The 21,662-nt window shown below is 38.8% G+C and overlaps 1 protein-coding gene across 25 annotated transcripts in view; it reads right to left on the bottom strand.

The window, feature by feature from the left end:
• The window catches only part of Pias2 (protein inhibitor of activated STAT, 2), a 106,479-nt gene that overhangs the window by 50,001 nt on the left and 34,816 nt on the right, over positions 1 to 21,662 (bottom strand). For all 25 annotated transcript variants that reach the window (XM_039097146.2, XM_039097154.2, XM_063277603.1 and 22 more), the window contains 2 exons: positions 11,604 to 12,078; positions 1,731 to 1,815 (listed from right to left, as the gene is read on the bottom strand). In XM_039097146.2, the coding sequence (XP_038953074.2) occupies positions 1,731 to 1,815; positions 11,604 to 12,078 (560 nt within the window). The remainder of the gene's footprint in view (positions 1 to 1,730; positions 1,816 to 11,603; positions 12,079 to 21,662) is intronic.

Genomic DNA, 21,662 nt, shown 5'->3' with positions numbered 1-21,662 from the left:
CTTTCTTACAGTAACCAGTAACAGCACACAGGGGTGACATCATCAAGAGAGCTGGGCTGCCCGGAAGCAATGGACAGTCAAGAAAATGGCCTACAGGTATGCTTATTTGAATAAGAATGGCCCCACAGGTTCCAGTTTGAATACTTTGTCCCCATTTAGAGGAATAATTTAGGACCAATTAGAGGTGTGGCACTGTCAAGAGTAGGTGTGACCTTGGAAGAAGTGTGTCACTAAGGATAAATTTTGAAGTTTCAAAAGCCCACGCCAGGCCCGTCCACATCTTTGTCTCCCTCCCCACCTCTTCTCGGTCAGCAGATCAGGCTACAGTCTCTACTCCAGTGACCACTGACCAATTCTCTGTAAACTAGCCCCATTAAATGCTTCCTTTTATAAACTGCCTTGGTCTTGGTGTTTCACTACAGAAGCAGAACTCTAAGACAGCAGCAGCCTTACTTAGCTAGAGGCCAATCTAGTGCCAGCATTTGCTCAACTGAAGTCTCCTCTTCCAAAATGGCTCTAGCCTATGTCAAGTTGAAATAAGCTAGCTAGTACTTTTCTTTTTGAGACAAGGTCTCAGTTTATAAACCAAGTTGGCCTTCAACTCACAGTGATCTGCCTATGCCAGCTGCTTCTTGAATGCTGGGATTAAAGACAAGTGCCACCATTCCTAGCCCAGTTACCAAGAATAATCATTAAGTTATTCCCAAATAGTCTCAAAATGTCTGTTTACAGTTATTTTATCTTTGGATTACTATCAAATTCATGTTCACTTTGAAACTAATTTTAGGTAGCCAAAGCTGACTGCTGATCCTCTCACCTCTACCTCTGGAGCACAAGGGATGCATCCATCGACATGCCACATTCTCACACTTTGTATTATGCTGCCCTATTTAAAATAAAACTTTGAGCTGAAACACTGCAGGTGATAGGAGTACTTGCCCAGCACACAGAAGGTCCAGAGTTTAATTACAAGTGCCAGAAAAACAAAAAATATTGGCAAATATATCTAAAAATAAATTTAAAAAGATTCTTGAGGTTTAATTCAAAGACTGTAACTTTTTCTAGTACACAGTATTTATTATATGACTTGTCTTCGTTTAACTATTATTCCTTAAGAAACAGCACAGGTGGGCATGGCAACACAGTGCTAAGAGCAATGGATACTAACTAAGCTAATGGCCTGGTGAGTTGGATCCCTGAAGCCACATAGAAGATAACTAGTTCCTGAATTTTCAATATTCTCTAACATCACAACTGCACCATGACATTTGACACCCCCTACACACACAAATGGATGTATTTTTAAAAAGTAGAAGGAAGGAAGGAAGGAAAGAAAGGAAAAGAGATTAGATCAACTTTTATAGAGCGTGGACTATGGGCCCCCAAAGTTTATACATGGAAACTTTAACCACATGTGACTGTATTTGTAATTGCTTTTATACATGCAATTAAAATTCTTAAAGAAACTCCTAAGTTACGTGTCACGGTTGTCATGACAGTAGCATGTTGCATAACTGAAATGCACTGCAACAGGAAAAGTCATGTGTGGCACAGCAAAGTGTGTAAGCCGTAAAGAAAGGCTTTAGGAGTAACAAAGCTTATGATCTTTGACAGAATGCTAGAATTTTGAAAACAAGTTTCTGTCTAAGTCACCTAATCTATTCTGTTTAAACTCTGTAAGGCAAACACATAACCTTCAAGGAAAAATACATTTGAAACATTCCTCTTACCTTGAAATGCATATCTCTCTAACTTGCTGGGGTGTCAAAGCAAAAATAAAAAACTTCTCTTGAAACCGCTGAATACTGCTTTGAACTGAGGAGGGAAAAAAATGTATTCAGTAACAAAGAAGCACCTGCAATAACGAGGAAGTTTTTGCTACGGCCTGAAATGTTCAAGGTTAAATGTACTTAATACTCTAAAACTCCAGGATTGTATGAAACTGTATTTATCTACAATTTTGAGTATAGTTATCCAAATGAGCTTAATTTTAAATAATCATTTAGTATTCTAAAACATGAACTATACTGTGATATCAGAATATAATATAACCATTCAAGATGACATTTCATTCTGGACTATCTCATGAGCGTCAGAAACGTTCCCTCACAGTATTGCCATCCACGAAATGCATGTTTTCTGAGGGCTGGAGAGATGGCTCAGGGACTAACAGCATTGACAGCTCTTCCCAGATTCAATAACCAGCACCCACATGGCAGCTCACCACTGTCTATAACTCCAGTTCCAGGAGCTCTGACACCTTCACACAGATACACTAGCAGGTAAAACACCAATGGACATAAAATAAATAACAATAAATAAAAATTTAAAAATTCATATTCTTAGCATCTTTCTTATTTTAGTGCTTTATATTTAAGTACCCGGAGCACACAAAAGAAAGTCCAAAAATTTCAGAACTTTAGGTAAATTTTATAAATACTAATTATTGCTTATAAAAGATAACCTAGTTATAAAAAATTATCTTATAAAGTTATCCTGCTAAACTACATTATTAAAAGCTAAAATGTATTGAAAGCATCACGAAGAACTGCAAATCATTAATACTGATGTTCTGATGCTCATTACAGGCATTGTGGCACAAGCCTGTACTCTTAGCTCTCAAAAGGGTGAGGCAAGGGGATTGTGAGTTCAAAGCCAGCCTCCAGGCTGTATAATAATAAGCGTAATGCTACAGAGATCTTGTCTCAAAAATAAGGACCTACTGACAGCAGGGAGGGAGGAAGGGAGAGTAGAGATTGTAAAGTACTGCAGTATCGCCCAAGAGCAAGCTATGTTATTAATACAATAATATCCATATCCAAGATCATGAGCAACAAGATAGCTAAATGTCTAACATCAGAAAGCCCTCTTTGTCGGTCACATCAAATCAAGAAAAATATTAACGCCTTGAGTAAAAAGCATGGGCACTTTATTGCAGGATGATGCTTCATAGAAACATAATACTAATTCCTATTTCCTCATCCTTGGCTCGTTTGTCCTTTCATCCCTTCCCCTTGAATGGCTTCCTAGTTCCCTGTCAATGACTAAACTCACCCATGACAGTGTAACCATCAAACATAATACAATAGCCCATACTGTGAGATACAAGTGACAAGGTAGTTGGGCCATATATAGCTCAGCACTAGAATGGCTGGCACGAGACCCTAGACCCCATCTCTAGCACAAACCAAGCAACCAAGTGAATGCACAGTGTTTTCAGTCTTGTTCAATAGTGTGAGCGTTGTGTTTTTCTAGCCATAAATCAATCTGAAAATATCCAACACAAATACAGAGTGCCCCAAAAGGAACAAAGTAAAAATGAGGAACACACACAAAAATGAAACTGACATAAACCTTCTAAATCTTTCTTTCTCAATTAATATGGGAACTCTTTTCTCTACATTTTATGACTGTTAACACACGTGAAAGCTTTCTGAGAACAGAAATTATACAGATAAATTTTAGTTCTGATGTCTACATTTAAGTCCTTGCTAGGAAGGAAAGAAGGAAGGGAGGGAGGGAGAGAAGGAGAGAAGGGGAGAGGGAGAGAGGGAGAGAGGGAAGAAGGAAGGAAATAAAAGAGAATGAAAGGTTGAAGAGATGACTCAGGGGTTAAGAGGGCTTGATGCTCCTACAGAGACCAAGGACCAACGTTAAACTTTAACACCTACGTCAGATGGCTGGCAACACCTGTAACTCCAGCTCCAGAAGATCCAACATCTTCTGACTTTAAGGATACCAACACGCACTCAAAAAACTTTAAAATCTGGGCCAGTCACAACAGTACACATTTTCAGTCACAGCACTCAGAAGGCAGAAGAAGCAGACAGATTTCTGTTGTGTTACCAAGTCAGCCAGGGCTTCTTAGTATGACCCTGTCTCAAAATAATTAAGTAAAATAAAGTATTTCAAGGCAAATAAGCTATATTCTGATAGACACACTACTTGATAATACCACCTACTTGATAATAATGACTCTGGCTTGGTAAAATATTTAGGTAAAAGTTGGCATTTTGACATGCCTTGTTAAATATTCTTTAACAAAAATGAGGTCTGATACGCTATCCCCTCCCGTCCTCTGGAAGTATTATGTTGACCTTGCAGTAAGCTGGCTTGTATTCAAGATTCCTCCCTACAAGTCGTACACAGGCTAGAAGTGGTTGTAAAGATAGAATAACTAATATCATTGCAGACCAGAGATGGCTTTTCCAAAGGGCCTGAGTTAAATTTCCAGCACCTAAACAGAGGCTCACAACTATCTAGCATGCCAATTCCAGGGTACTCAATCTTTTTCTGTCCACTATGAACAACAGGCATGCATGTGGTATAAGACATGAAGACAGGGTTGGGGATTTAGCTCAGTGGTAGAACGCTTGCCTAGGAAGTGCAAGGCTCTGGGTTCAATCCCCAGCTCCGAAAAAAAAAGAACCCCCCCCCCAAAAAAAAGACATGAAGACAAGCACTTTTATATACACAAAATAAATTTTTTAAAAATGTAAAGTTGATAGGCAGACTTAAGGCTCATAAAGTTAATGGTAAGTGAACTAATTTATTAAATTGCATCATCTAAGACTGTGCTTGGTTTCCACACCCTGTCAATCACGGCAATGCCATCTAAGAATACTTCCCCCTTATCCTTATTACACTGTTTCTCTAAATCAAACATGAATGGGAGCTAGAGAACAGAGGTGGGAAGTCCTCCTAAAATCAACAATAAAAAAGTGTTGAAAGTAGGCTAGAAGATGGCTCAGTGGTTAAGAGCACTGAGTGTGCTTCCCTCTAGAGGTCCTGAGTTCAATTCCCACAACCACACGGTGGCTCACAACCATCTGTAATGGAATCTGGTGCCCTCTTCTGGTGTGTGTACAGACAACGAGAGCATACTCACATGCATAAAATAAATCTAAAAAAAGAAGAAGTGTAACCCAAATCAAAACTGGGCAAAGAATGTATAAAGACTTCTTTCTCTCTAAACAATATACATAATGACTAATGATCACATGAAAAAGCAGTCGATATAATTCATAATTAGAGGACTCCAATGAAAATTCCAATTCAGTATTACTTTATACACATTAGGTTGGCTACTATCCAAAATAAAGCACTGTCCCCAAACCCAGAATATTTTGGCATGGGTGTGGGAAAATTCTCCTGCAAAGCTGTGTACTGTTCATAGCAATATAAGACACTGCAGTTGTGGTAGACAGCATGGTAGTTGCTTACAACTTAAAAACAATCACTATTGGGAGCTGGAGAGATGGCCCAGTGGTTAAGAGCACTGACTGTTCTTACTTACAGAGGTCATGAGTTCAATTCCCAGCAACCACATCGTAGCTCACAACCATCCAATGTCCTCTTCTGATGTGGTTGAAGACAGCTAGTATACTCATATACATAAAATAAATAATTCTTAAAAACAATCACTATATGATCCAAAAAGATAATGAGATATTTATATTCATGCTCATAGAAGTATCATTCACAACAGCTAAAATGTGAAAGCAACCAAATTTCCAAAACAGACACATGCAAACGGCAAAAATACATAATAATGTTCAGTTTTAAGGAGGGGGAAATGATACGTACTATGCCAAGTATGGAGGATATTATCTTAACTGTGAAACAAGCTCAACAGCAAAAAACTGTATTCTGTGATTTCATTTACAACAAAGACTTAGCTGAGTCAATATCAGAGACAGAAAATAGAACTGCGGTTGCTAGAAGCTAAGGGAGAAGAAGTGGGGAATTATAGTTTTATGGGCTCCGAGTTTCAGTTTTACAAGATGAAAGGAGACAGAGATGGACTGGCAATGGGAGTCTATAGACACTTTGATGTCACATGCATTTTATGACAGTAAAAATGAAATTGGGAGAAAAAACATTTCTTAAAATACTAGGGGATGTTAAAACTTAAAATCTTTATAAAAATGTACAAAGTTCCACTTATATACAATTGTTAATGGAGAAATAAAGCCATTTTATATTATCAAGCTAGTCCAATTTTGATTATTTGGTTAACACCTAACAGACATCATCGCTATATTACTATTCACCACTGCAAAGGTTAACTGAAGGTCAGAGAATTGAGATTTCTTATATCTGAAAAGTAGTGTGTTTAAGTCAGAGTTACAGAAGAGGAAGATAGCTACCCCACAGTGGAATTACCACAAGCCCTATCCTTGACCTCAGTGCTCTCTGCCTTCCACACTGAGTCCTGTTGTTGCCTAAAACCTTCTTCTTCCCTGTCCCAGCTGCCATTCTAAGTGACATCGCTCTGCTCACCATGTCTTCTCTGCCAACTTCCCATGAGAGCAGGGTGAAGTGAGTTATCCTCAGCATTCCTCCATGCCTTCCAATTCCTCTGCTACTGTGTCCCAGGTCTGAGTAAGCCGGCTCTAAATTCTACTCTACACAGTCCCCCACTAACAATTGCCTTAGCTCTTTCCTAACAAACCTATACTTCTCAAGCCTCCTACAGTCTACTCAGTTCTTCACTATTTGGTCTTACAATTATGCACTACAATTTCAACTTCTATGATTAATTAGAGCTCTCTTCTTGACATAAATTCCAATAATCCCAACTATACATATTTGACATCCCAAGCTCCCACAAGTCTCTATAAGAAAGTGCAATTGAGGGTTGGGGATTTAGCTCAGCGGTAGAGCGCTTGCCTAGCGAGCACAAGGCCCTGGGTTCAGTCCCCAGCTTCGAAAAAAAGAAAAAAAAAAAAAAAAAAAAGAAAGTGCAATTGAATTCCTCATTAATTAGGCTGATGTAAAATCTGAGCACAATTTATAGTTCTTACTCAGTTGTTACTCCCCGCCCCTTTTTCAGTTCTAGGGATCAAATTCAGTTCTAGGCCTCAAACATGCTAGGGAAGGCCTTGAACCCTGAGCTACCAGGACCCTGCCCCAGTTTTCACACCCTCTCTGAAGTGTCCTGCTATATACCCTAGGCTGACTTTGAAGTCTCCATACTTCTGCCTCAGCCTCCCAAGTTATAGATATACACACTATACCCAGCTGGTCTATAGAGTTGAGTTCTAAGACAGCCAAGGTTATACAGAGAAGCCTGTCTCAAACCAAAACAAAAAAACTATTTTCCTTTAGTCTTGCAGAAATTAGTAAAAGAAAAGCTACACAGGCAGTTAAAGAAAGAACATTTCTACTTCTGAACAAAGCAAAAAGGAAAGAAAACTATGAGGTTCTGGAATTTACCACCTACACTGCTGATGTTAATGAGTGGAGGTACACTGTTGATTCTACTCTTGGCCCCACCTTAGAAGTGGTCAAACATTTCTACTGTAACAACTATCCTGAAGACTATCCTACAGACTTCTCTTCTGTGCCATATTCCTGATGGGGCCTCACATCACTACGCTTACTAAAGTTGCTAACTAAATATCCCTCACAATAAGTTCCTGAATCAATTCTAAAAAGAAAAGTTTTCAGAATTTTAGGTTTCATACCCTGACTGGTTGAGCCAATTGCTTTGAACATGTGGTGTCACACCACAGAATCTGTAGGTGTCACCTACTAGAGCAAAATTGCTCACACCCCAGTCAGGGAGAGATGAGGGAAGGTAGCAAAGGAGAGAGATGAGGAAAGAAGAAAGGAGAGGCTGGCGGTATGAGTGGGCTGAGCGTGTACCACACCACAACCTGAAGACTGCCCACGGCAAGCTCACCTGCTAACAAGCCCAAAGGGTACACCAAGCCTTAAACACACACAGAGTAAGCAACATCCAAACTACAGCATAATTCTGAATCAATACCCAAGGAAAAACATGTAAAAGAGTCACAGAAGAAAACATAATTGTTGTGGTTTGCCCTGAAGTTGTATTTTGATGCTAATTCCACTGCCCCAAGGACAGCGGCCTAGTCAAGGACTCAGAACTCAGGTGACTTCACCAGAACCACCTCCCCATTGAATTTGTAAAGTACAGATGAGGGGCAGGTACAGGATAGAAGGAGGCCTGTCATTGGAGGAGGAGGAAGGATGGGCGGGAGAGAAGTTTGAAGGAAGAGAAGGAGACTAGGGGAGAGAGGAGGAGACAGGGCAGAGGAGAGGGGCTGAGAAGCCGTGGCAGGACAAGATGGCAGGTGATGTTAATATTCCACTCTGTGTATTTACAGGTTGTTATTTGTATGTTTAAGTGGGCAATTATATCTTATCAATTGGACCTAAAATTACTGTGTTGTGTGTTCTTTTATGTGATGGTTTGAGTGTAGGAAAGTGCTGGGATGTGTTTCCGCCAGGATATCTAGCAGATATCTTGGGACACCACTGCGCGGACCTAGTAGGGTAAAAGACAACAATACCCATTTTATTTTTTTATATTATTACAACAACACATAATGTAAATTATTTTTAAAAGAGGGAGGGAAGGAGGACGGGAGAGAAGGAGGGAGGGAAAATAAGTTATCTTAACCAAATAAATGAAACTAGAAGGGAATGAAAATTTAAAGAATGAGCCAGGAAAAGTGGTACACACATTAAGCCCAACACTTGTGAGGCAAAGGCAAGTGGATCACTGAAATTTTGTAGCCTTGTCTTGTCCACATACCAAGACGTAGGACTGCTAGGGCTGCACAGTGAGGCCTTTTGTATTGTTTAAAAGAAGAAGAAGAAAAGAAGAGGTAAAAATGAAAGTACAAATGACGAAGAAAAAGAAACCTTAAGCATCTCTCAGTGCTTGCTCCTGTTACTGGGCTTTGGTTGGTTGGTTTTTCGGGCTCAGGGTTAGGCTGCCTTGGAATGCGTTCTGTAAACCAGGCCTCCAGTTCAGAGACCCAGCTGCTCTGCCTCCCTCCCACGTGCCGAGTTAAAGGTGGGCACCACCACTGCCAGGATTTTTGTTTTGAGAGTGGGTCTATGGCAGCTCAAGTTGACCTGAGACTTTATAACCAAGAATGACTTTGGGTTCCTGATCATCTTTCCTTTACTTAGGAATAATACAAGCACGTGCCACTCATTGCACCCAGACTTCTGTTACAAAGAGTGGTTTAGGGGTTGGGGATTTAGCTCAGTGGTAGAGCGCTTGCCTGGAAAGTGCCAGGCCCTGGGTTCGGTCCTCAGCTCCAAAAAAAAAAGAAAGAAGGAAAGAAGGAAAGAAGGAAAGAAGGAAAGAAGGAAAGGAAGAAAGAAAGAAAGAAAGAAAGAAAGAAAGAAAGAAAGAAAGGAAGGAAGGAAGGAAGAAAGAAAACAAAACAGAGTGGTTTGTTTGATTTTAATGAGTGTACATGCAGCAAAGCACTTGTAGAGCCCAAATGACAACATGCAGGAGGCAGTTCTCTCCATCCATCACCTGGATATGAGTATCAAACAGGTGTGGTGACAACTGTTTTTGACCCACTGAGGCATAATATTAGAGACCTTTCCTCTAATATTAATTTCAAAATAAAATGTAAACAATAAAAATTTTCATATAAAAATTTCAAAAATGTGGAGTTTTTATGGTTAGACATTATTATTATTACTACATATATTTGTATGCATGTACACACACACATACACACACACACACACAGAGCACATGCATCAGATAACAATTTATGCAAGTCAGACCTCTTCAACCACATGGGTTACCAAGTAGCCATCTTGGCCTAACAACAATCAGACTGTGCAAATCTCATTAGCCAGCCCCATTTGACAACTCTTTGAGTCAGAACAATAATACACTGTACCACCCACATACGCACAAAAGAATAAAGATATAATAAAAAATGGTAAAATTTATCAAACACCCTTTGCCATTAGAAAAAAATATGTATAAGAGGTATATTTTTAAGATTTATTCTTTTAATGATGTGTATGTGCTTATATGAGAGCATAAACGTGTGCAGAACTGGAGTTACAGGCTCACAGCTCCCTTGCATGGGTGCTGGAAATTCACCCGGATCTTTTCCAAAGCAGTACTCACTATTACCCACGGAGTCAGCTCTTCAGCTGAGAGGTTTATTTGTTGCGAAGTAGTTTAAAACTACATTAAACAAAAGCTAGGACCTATAAGACTATCAAAGGTGATAGATTATTAAGGCCTAAATTTATTCCCTCAAAAGCAATCTGAGTCCTTAAGACATAAAAAGAATATGGGAGGTAGTTCTAGCCACAGGAATTAAAAGTGCAGAAAAATGAAATAAAAGACACAAATTTGAAAGAAAAAAAGCTAGCTAGGTGCTGAGACACCCCTCGAATCTCAGCTCTTGGACGGCTGAGGCACTAGGACAGCATTCCAGTCTAGCCTGAGCTACACAATAAGACTACAAAAGGGGCTAGGGATTTAGCTCAGTGGTAGAGCGCTTGTCTAGCAAGCACAAGGCCCTGGGTTCAGTCCCCAGCTCCAAAAAAAAAAACAGTTTAAGTTTTATACTGGCTTTTTTGCCCCTCTCTATATCCCTACCACACAGACACAATCCTTACAAATTAGAAAAATAAAGACACTCAAATGATAGAACATCTTAAAATTAAGTTTCAGTTGCGTTTATCACAGCTTTTTACTCATGTATTTAAATGTTTAGCAGTAATACCTTAAGTTTGTAGTTGTTTGGTTTTGTTGTCTTGTTTTGTTTTTGAGACAGGGTCTTCCTACCTAACCCTGGATGGTCCAGTATTATGTAGCCCAGTTTGGCCCTAATTCTCAGCAACCCTCTTGCCTCAGTTTCCCAAGTACTAGAAATATAGGCATAAGTCCTATAGGCATGAGTTCCACATGCATGACTTACTCTGATTTTAAACGTTTGTGTGTGAACCCACATTCACCTGCCAATTCAGGCAGGAACATGTAAATTAAACCACAATGTCAGTCACGTGTGTGTCATTCTCACACTAAACTTGCAGGGATTCTCTGTCTCCACTTCCCACCTCCCTGTAGGTGTTACCCAAGTCTGGGTCTAATGGGTTCTAGATACTCAAACTCAGGTCCTCAGTCCTGCTGCTTTTTACACACCAAAGCACTTCCTTAGTCCCTTAATTTTTCTTTTCTTTTTTATTTGGGGGGGGGGGGGTAGAGGGTATCTGTTTTGCTTTTAAAATAAGGAATCAATATGTAATCCAGGTCAGCCTCAAGTTTACTAGGCAGTCCAGGCTCGCCTCCCTGTAGCCTTGCTAAATCTACAAATCTCTTTTTGTTTTTTTGTTTTTGTTTTTTTGTTTTTTTGGTTCTTTTTTTCGGAGCTGGGGACCGAACCCAGGGCCTTGCGCTTCCTAGGTAAGCGCTCTACCACTGAGCTAAATCCCCAGCCCCTACAAATCTCTTAAATCACTGTATACCACACCTGACTAACAATTCTTTTTTTTTTTTTTTCTTTTCTTTTTTTTCGGAGCTGGGGACCGAACCGTGTGGCACTATGCATGCTGAGGTACCTGTGTGCAAGAGCAGAGGATTTGCTCCAGGAACAGGTGCTCCCCTCTCAGCATACGAGTCTTGGGGACAGACTCAGGTCACCAGGTCTGGCACTAGCATCTTTATTACCCTCTGAACCATCTTGCCAACTCTGGCTATCAACGTTAAGGTATTAACAACAAATCACTAATCAATAGTTAAAGGTTATTTTATTCGCTTCTAAAAAATTTTAATTAAAAATAATTTTCTTAATACTTACCTAAACTTGTGGGCTTGATGAGAACATCAAGGACGTCATAGAAGGGCAGCGTTTTTAACTGCACGTCAGGATGGACAGGAGGAATGGGAGGAGATGGTTGCTGCATCTCAAACGTGGGCTTAGTGTCTTGAAGCAGCACAGAAGCGACAGGAGATGACGGTGAATGAGGTGCAATGGAAGTAGAAGGCAACGAGTGGATCCCAGCCACGGCCAAGTCAGGCTCTACTGGTGATGAGCTACCATCCAAACTGAAAACTGAAGATTTGATTGTGGATAGATCAGAAAGTCCTTCAAGTGTCCGTGGGTATCGGCGTCTGTATAATTCTCGAATTTTAATCTGAACCGCAGGGCTGCAGCCACTCTTCAGTAAATGCAACGCCCTCATCAGGAGGTCATGCTTGCGCCCACTTTTATTCCGTCCAGCAAAGCCCAGTAACACTTGTAATTCAGAAACCCTAAAACTAGAAACCATATTCTAAAAAGGGGGAGGAAAAAAGACATGTCACCATCGAGCATGTTTTTTTAAAAATCCTATCTACAATATACTGTAAAATCAGAGTTTTCCTGGTCGTAATCACTATTGTATATACCATAACACAGAGAACACAATATTCAGAAACTATTTGCTCTTGGAACTTCCACTTTATTTATATCATTAAATCAAATTAAGTTCTCCTCTTCATTTTGGAAACTTGTCTTGGTTCTTATTGGCCACTTTACCGTCAGATTACGCTCTAATATAAATCCCTATTTGCTTCTTCACTACAAAGTCTTTAATGAAAATGGTCTATTCAAAACTAAGACCTCCTAATATACAACATAGCATTTGTTATAAAACTAAACAGATGAGTTGGACTTTTATGTCACACATTTAATTCTAGTCTGCTTAGTAAAATCTACAAAATCCAGCTCTGATATCTAAAGCCAATGCATTTTTTAACCTCAACTCAAGCATTAAAGAACAAATTTTTAAAAGATGCTTAAAAATATTAAGACTAAGAATCACATATATCCTTTATTTAACAGTTCAACTTCAAAACAATAAAGAAAAATGTAGCTTATTATCCAAATGAGTATAAGAGCTTTACAAAGTAAGGAAAGCAGTTGTCACTACCCTTAAAAATTAAGATTACTCTCATGCCACTCTGTTGATTTGTACATAATAAGCAATTTCTACTCTGCATATCTCATTAGCCTAGTCCATAAAATCTGGCAAGTAATTTACAGCAAGTGATGCCTTTTAAGTCTAGCTACTGAGTGATTTTCTTTCAATTCTGAACTTAAGAGGTAAACAACATAGGTGAGATTTACCTATGCCACATGCAGATCATCTGCCAAGAGAAAGGAAGAGATACAGAGTCACTTTCCAAAACCTACTCTCAGGAGACCCTCCTCTCCTTGTGACTTGGCATTTCTCTACCCTACCTATCTCATCGGTTAGACATGTGGCACCTGGGTTCCTTTCCTGTAAGACTTAACTCCATGGGGGTGGAAATGGAGTAGGGAGACATACTATACACAAGCTGAAAAGATATACGGGCTTAGAAATAAGAGTATGGGGTCAAAGGATTCTGAACTGTACACGCGTTTACATTGCAAATTCTGAAGACAGTGGTGTAAAGGTCAAGGATACCCGGTAGGAAACCTGGAGCCAAAATCTATATACAGATGAGAGGCCAAACCCTGTCACCAAGACTCAGAACCCTGGATTCTTGGAGCTGAGTCAGTAGTTAAGAACACTTGACTGTTCTTCCAGACGATCAGAGTTCAATTCCCAGCACTCATATCAAGCAATGCATAGGAGATCTTTTGATTTCTATAAGCCAGCTGCACTGGCATGCAGGTAACCACACACATTATCTGTGTAATTAAAAAATAGTTTTTTTAAGCAAATGCTACATTTTTTTTCTAAACTTAGTTTTCAAACCAAGTTTCATCCAGGAACTTTGAAAAGGAAGTATAGTTAAGTCATCAGAGCCCTTAAGGAGTAAGGCTAACCTGAGGTGACAAGAGGGCAAGAGTAAATTTTGGTTATTTTCTTTCACCAATAGTTGATGTTTATATCTTTAGCAGCATCTTTTAAGCTATTGTTTTGTTCTTATTCCTATTCAACTCTCCTGGCTCAAAAGTCTGGCTTTTCATGTCTTTAACTTCTTCTTGCTCTACACAGAGGAATTTCTCTATAAAACAAAAAATGCTGGCATGACCTTTTTTTTTAAAAGATGCACAGAGCTAGGGGTATAGCAAGGTCTTATTCACAAGGCCACAGCATCAATACCCAATATTTAAAAAAAAAAAAAAAAGGCAGAAAAATACATATGTGCAAGTTCAAGGCCAGCCTGGTCTATTTAGAGAGTTCCAGGGCTTCATAGAGAAATCCTGTCTCAATCTTTAAAAAGCAAACAAACAAAAACAAAAAGCAAGTAACAATAAAAAAACCAATAATGAATTATAGAGTTAAAATTAGGGATACAATATGTATCACATCTAATTAAACATAAACTATAAAAAACTTTAAAGCTGTGATATATATGAAGGCAAGCTAGATCCACTACATTAGAAAATACCTCATTAAATAGAAAAATATCCTAATTACATGTAAAACCAATACAGCGTTTTCTTGAAATTGCTTCTCAACCCTTAATTAAGCATAAGATGCAAACAAAAAAGTCTGAAATTTAGGTAAATTCTACTTGTTAGAAATGGATACAACAGCTCCGAAGGAAAAAAAAAAAAGAAAGAAAAAGAAATGGATACAAATCTGTCATGATGTATGACAGGACTTGGGAAGCCACTTTGTTAATTGCCAGGGAAACTGATAAATTGTATTGTTAAATGCTACCTATTTTAGTTACTACTCTGTGTGTGTGTGTGTGTGTGTGTGTGTGTGTGTGTGTGTGTGTGTGTGTGTGTTTATAGATAGGAATAATGGCAAATCATGCAGATGTCCTCACTCCTAACCACTGTCTGTTTCAGAGGTTGTGGAAAGTCCATTCCTTATAAAATCATTCCCTGGGGTTGGGGATTTAGCGCAAGGCCCTGGGTTCGGTCCCCAGCTCCGAAAAAAAAGAAAAAAAATAAATAAAATCATTCCCTATAATTAAGCCTGCTTTTACCTGAAGGACTTTTAAGTAGATCTCTTGCTTACAATAAAATATTTTAATTCATCTCAAGTCAACAAAAAACAAAATCAATGTCGTCTATTGAAAGAAGCAATAAAGAGTGTACTACAGGAGCTAGAGTATACTACAGGAGCTAAGAGTATACTACAGGAGCTAGAAGACGGCTCAGCAGTTATGAGCACATTTGCTCTTGCAGAAAACTCAGGTTCGGTTCTCAACAGCCACATGGCAGCTCTCAACCACCTCTAACTCCAGTTCCAGTGGCTTCCACAGGCAGTGCATGGACACGATACATAAATATGCATGCAAACAAAACACTCATACACATAAAGTAAAAATGAATCCTTTAAAAGCCAACATACTAAATTTCAAAATCTATAAAACAACCCACAGTTCTTTAGAAAATAGTTCAAGAAACAAAAAGTATCAAAAGCAACCAAATTGGGGGGTGGGGTGGGATTAAAGAATAAAGCAAAAAACATTAACTAGAAAGCAAAATGAAATCAAACTTAAGAGGAAACAAATGCACAATGTTGATGATGATGATGATGATGATGATGATGATGATGATGATGATGATGACGACGACGACGAGATGACGACGATGACGCCGCCGCCAGGCATGGTGGCACACAGCCAGGAACACACAGAGAGACCTGGTCTCCAAAAAAGTAATAATATGATAGAGTGCTTAAGGCCCTGGGTTCAGTCCCCAGCTCCGAAAAAGAAAAAAAAAAAAAAAAAAAAAAGAAAGAAAGAAAGAAAGAAACTGGGCATGGTACTACATACCTGCTATTTCAGCAATCTATAGAATGAAGCAGGAGGATGGCAAGTTTGAAAGCAGTGTGGGCTATGAAAGTCACTCTTTCTTGAAGAAGAATAAAAAAGTACACACAAGGGACTGGGGATTTAGCTCAGTGGTAGAGCGCTTACCTAGGAAGCGCAAGGCCTTGGGTTCAGTCCCCAGCTCCGAAAAAAAGAACCAAAAAAAAAAAAAAAAAAAAAAAAAAGTACACACAAAAAGACTTCTTAAGCATAGTGGATCACACCTGAAACCCCAACATTGAGAAAGCTGAAGCAAGAGTATCATCTCAGTTTCCAAGGCAAGAATATTATCTACTGAGTAAACAAACCCCTTGTATGTGCACACATGTACACAGAAAGAAAACAGAGCAAGCTAGACATAGAGCAATTGCTTACATGCATGCAGTCTGAAAAGGGGGGAAAAAAGATAAGAGTGTGTTCCTAAAAAAAAGCTATGTTTTCTGATCCAGGAGGAGGTGGTAATAATTTGTCTCCCACCCCCATCTAAAACCACTCACTACACAGACCAGGCAGTTTAGTGAACAAATCCTGCCAAACTAACCTCAAAGGAAAAGAAGAAAGTTTATTTCCTAGACTGTTCAAGAGAATGTGAAGTTAATATTCAGCACATTTTAGCACACACAGTAATTATCTCATTCTTACAGGGGAATGGATATATATATGTCAGAGGGCCTCTGTATTAAAAAAAAAAAAGCATGGAAAATGTTGAACTATGTAAATTGCTGCTACTCAAAACTTCAGCAAGCAGGGGTTGTTATGTGAACACAACTTTTTCTGGAGAGACACACACAGATGTCTACTCACCCCAGACAGGGATCCCATGACAGAACAAAAGAGATGGAAGCCTAGTGAAAGGAAGTTAGGTCAGTAGAGTGTGAGGAGAGAGTGGACATAACCCTGAAGAGACTATTAAAATTGGGGCCACTTTCCTTCCAGCAGCTCAGCTCTCCCACACATTCCCTCAGATGATGGTCTCCCTCACAATAAGACATAAGAAAGATATCAGTGAACCAGACACTGAAATCTCTGAAACTGAGCCAAAATAAATCTCTAACATGACGACTCCCACTCCCTACTGCAGCAATAGAAAGCTAACAGACAGCTATCAGGAGACGATCACCGAGAAACCCTTAATAGTATCTGTCTACTGCAGCTACAGGGAAACGAGCTGCATCTTACTCATAACCACAATACAACATACAAATATTAACACGTCACTGTTACCGTGAGAAGTCCTGAATATGCCCCACATAGTTTAATTCAGGAACCATAGAAGCTTTAGCATATTTTAAGTGAATTACTTGGTTAAGATGTTATACAGGGCTGAGACATGTCTCAGTAGATAGAACACTTTTCTAGTATGTATAGGGAGAACAATGATCTTATTATTACAGTCAGCACTAAATATGCATGAAATATACAATATGACAGATACAGTCAAATAATTTGTCAGAGTAAGTAAAATATTTTCACCATTTTTGAAAAGGCAACAATATTTCCCTATTTATTAAGCACGTCAAAGATGGCACAAGACATACAGAGAATATTAATTTCCAAACTTTGCTTTAAATCTAAATTTAAATAAATAAAAATATTAGTATGTTTGAAGGTAGAGTAAAAAAAGTTTTGGTCAAAATACTAATTCATATTTTTTTAAAAATCCACATTCCTTACAGAGAAAATGGCTCACTATAGGCATTATAAACACTGGTTTAAAACTATACAAGATTAGCTTACAGTATTTTATCATACTAAAAAACAAAGTAATTATACAAAAGGACTGAGGTCTTATGAAGGACCCAGAAAAAAATCTAGTTCTCAGCCAGAGTGATATAATCTGAGAATAATCTGAGAAGAGAATTTACAGTGTTTTCAAACATATAATAAAACTTGCTCATGGCACTTAGAAAACTCATGGATTTCCTTTAGAAAACTTACTGATTTGCTTTAGAGGGCATAAGTAATCAAACTATTATTCTGAAGTTTATAAAAAGCAAACCACTTTTTAAGAAAGACTAGTTTAAGAAGGAAAATCATATGATGTATATAAATGACAGAAAAGCATCTGATAAAATTTTATTTACTCAGATAAAATCACTTAATTAGGTATGAAAACCCTGTCAACATAAGTGACATGAGTAATCAATAGCAAGTATCCTATTAAAGATGGAACCCTGGATCAGATCTAAAACCCATGAATGTACACTGCTTTGTCATTACGCTATTCCAAAGACTCTGGATAACAGACAAAGCAACAGTTGTTGATGCAGGAGTTGGAAATGGAGCTTAGCTGATACAGTGTCTGCTTAGCAGGAGGTCACGGTCCTATCCCAGTAATGCATAAACTGGACATGGTATCGCAGTTATAATCTTACCACTTGGGAAACTAAAACTACAGGATTTAAATTCACACCAATCTGGGTTACAGAACAAGATCCTGCTCTCAAAACAAAAACAGGAACATGTTCAAGTGACTAAGGAAAAATGTTTAGTGAGAGAATCTAAATAACACAAATTCAAAATACAAGACTAAATTTCAAAACTTTTCCACACTAAGACTCAACTAAGATGAGGAGCAGGTACCTGTCCCTTTAACCCAGCACATAGGACGGTGATTCTGAGCCCACGACCGCCCTAGTCTGCAGAGTCCCAGGCAATTTGGGACACAAAGCGATGCTATCTCAAAAACCAAAAACAAAACACATGAAGTGTAAAAGAAATGCTAAATAAATTAAAGGCCAAGAACATGCTATCAAATTGAAAGTAAAATTCTGTATTGAATGTAAGTTAATTCTTCCCAGCTAAAGTTACAAGAGGATAAAATTCTAAATTTCAAAAGAACAACTCATGAGTAACTAGAAATGTTACTAGATCCAAATTGGAGTAACTAAAAAAATTTTGTAAGTAGTGATGAGTGAAGTAAATAAAGACACAAAAAGGAGACAACAAAGAAAGAAGATTTGCAATTTTAAAGGGAGAATGATTCATTGAAAAGGTAAATGTAAAAAATACACTCTGCGGAGATGTAAGGACATGCATTCCAAAGCATGACAAAAATAAAACATACCAGGAAAAAACCAAACCAAAACCAAAAAAAACAGTTTAGCACGTCTGAGAGGTTGTCACTGCCTCAGCTGAGCTAAAATAAGCTGGGACAGGAACTTTACAATCGCTGGACCACTGGGCTGCTAATAAAGCTCAATGTAGAGTCAGACCATCATCAAACCAAGGCCAGAACAATGAGCAAGGAGAATAACAAACCTGAGTAGGGAAGGAAAAAGTTTATCCTAAGTCAATATATACTGAAAAGAAAAAAACGGGTGAGGTTCAGAAACCCCTGAAAAGGTAACAGTAAGCTGGACAGGCAGGGTGGGAAACAGTTTAAAGTGCTCTACAGGTGAGAAAGCAAAAGTAATTTCAGACCAACACATCAAATTTTCAAGATACCAAGAGAATATGAAGAAGCAAAAAAAAAAAGTATGCAACTTCACAAGTGGTAAAGTGAGAAAAAAAAAATGACAAAGAGGAAAAAAATAAATAAAATCAACCCCACAACAAATAAGCACAGGCAGACAAAATTTAAAGCCCAAGGCCCCATAAAAGAAAAAGGGTAAAATGACAGATTAAAAATAATAGAAATATATTAATAATCCCCAAATAAAAAACTGTATTAAAATCCAGATTAGAAAAATCACTACAAAACCTGTATTAGAAAAATAACACAGGAGTGGAAAGAACTCTACCTGTAAATGTGGCAATTTAGAGAAAATAGACCCATTTCTTACAAAACAAACTATCAAAACAAATAGTTTAAGTATCCTAATTTGCCAAAATATTTATTTGACTGCAGGGGAGTGGGGCTCACTATGTAGTTTTACTGGCCTGGAGATCATCATGTAAGCTAGACTGGTCTTCAACTCAACAAAGACTCTCTGCCTCCCCAAATGCTGGGATTAAAGGGATGTCACCACACCAAGTTTTTAAGCCATAACTCAAAAACTGCCGCCACCCCACACATACACACAATGAGGTCTATGAAGAACACCTCCTGCTCTTACAAAAGACTGAAGTTTAGCTCCCAGAATAATCCACACTGGGTGGCTCATAATCACCTACAGCTCTAACTGCCCTCTTCTGGTCTCCTCAAATACTACATGTATGTGGTACAGATACTCTATTTCATTAAAAAAAATTGAAACCAGGGGTTGGGGATTTAGCTCAGTGGTAGAGTGCTTGCCTTAGGAAGCGCAAGGCCCTGGGTTCGGTCCCCAGCTCCCAAAAAAAAAAAGAACCAAAAAAAAAAAAAATTGAAACCTCAATTTTACAGAATTCTTAAAAAAAAAAAAAAGTCCCACAAACCAATATAAACAAAATTTTAATAGACTAATATTAAATAAAATCCAGTAATATGTAGAAAAGATTATGTACCACACTAAGTGAAATTATGCCAGGGAGGCAAGGATGGGTTCAAGAAATTATACAGCACTTTAACAGCTTTTTTTTTTTTAATTATTATTATATAAGTACACTGTGGCTGTCTTCAGGCACACCAGAAGAGGGCATCAGATCCCATTACAGATGGTTGTGAGCCACCATGTGGTTGCTGGGATTTGAACTCAGGACCTCTGGAAGTACTCTTAACCACTGAGCCATCTCTCCAGCCCCCAACAGCTTTTTTTAATCACGTGACTATAATCAACTCAGAGAACTATCAAAGTCAAAATCCAATCATGATTAAGGAGGAAGAGGGTGTGTATGTAGTGAAGCCCTATAATCAGTACTAGAGGCTGAAGCTGAGTCAGGGATATTCTTGCTAGCTCAAGGCAACCTGGACTATATACATGGCAGACGAGGCCATTCGGCCAAGACTCTGTCTTAAAAATAGGAATAGAAGGAAAGTCCTCATTTGACAAAAGTATCTACAATGGTGGGGCCCTAATATATTACATAATAGTAAAGTAAATATTCTCCCCAAATATTAGAAATGAGGCAAGATATGGTTTGAATGAGAATGGCCCCTGTAGGTTCATGTTTGAATGTTCATGTCCCTCCCATGTGTCATCCATGTCCCCACTACTGTCTGCGCGCGCGCGCGCGCGCGTGTACACACACACACACACACACACACACACACACACACACTGTTGATGAAACTGGGAAGGATTAGAAGGTGTGGACTTCTTGAAGGAAATATATCTCTGGAAGTGGGCTTTGAGGTTGCAAAAGCCCAGGCAACATCTTTTCTCATCTCCCCTCCCCTATTATTTCCTCTCCTCTCCCCTATTCTCTCTCCTCTTCTCCCCTATTCCCTCTCATTCCCTCTCCTTCCCTCCCCTTCTCTCTCCCCTCACCTCCTCTCTCCCTCTCTCTGCTTGATTCCTGTGGATCAGTATGTAAAGCTCCTAGATACTTATCTAGCACTATGCCTGCCTGCCTGCTTCTCACCATGATGATCATGGACTAATCCTCTGAAATTAAGCAAGCCACTAAGTCAATGTTTCCTTTTATAAACTGCCTTGGTCATGGTGTTTCCTCACTGCAACAGAAAAGTAACTAACATAATTGACTATGCTCATTACTTGCTCAATATGTGTTGAAAATTCTATCTGGTGGAGTAATACAAGAAAATAAAGGCCTTATAATCATTCTTAAAAAAATTAAAATTACATAAAAATATAACAGGCATACTGAATTTATATGTTAAACTAAAAACCAAAGAAAAAAACCCAAGATCAAAACAAATGTATTCTCTTTTTTTCCTCTTTCTATTTTAATTTTCTATTTTTATTGGATTTTTATTTATTTATTTACATTTCAAATGTCCCTTTTCCCGGTTTCCCATCCATAGAATCCCTATCCCATCTACCCTCCACTTCTTCTATGAAGGTGTTCCCGCAACCATCCACCCACCCTGCCCCCCCCACCCGCCCTGACATTCCCTTACACTGGGGGGCGGTGGGGGAGGGGGGATGCCAAGGGCTTCTCCTCTCATTGGTGCCCAACAAGGCCATCCTCTGCTACATATGCGGCTGGAGCCATGGGTCTCTCCATGGGTACTCTTTGGATGGTGGTTTAGTCCCTGGCTCTGGATGGTTGGTATAATTCTTATGGG

This window comes from Rattus norvegicus, chromosome 18 (assembly GCF_036323735.1).
Source record: "Rattus norvegicus strain BN/NHsdMcwi chromosome 18, GRCr8, whole genome shotgun sequence".
In the NCBI taxonomy this organism is placed as follows: Eukaryota; Metazoa; Chordata; class Mammalia; order Rodentia; family Muridae; genus Rattus; species Rattus norvegicus.
Note: the sequence above shows the minus strand (reverse complement) of the source record. Positions and strands in the feature narration are given on the sequence as shown.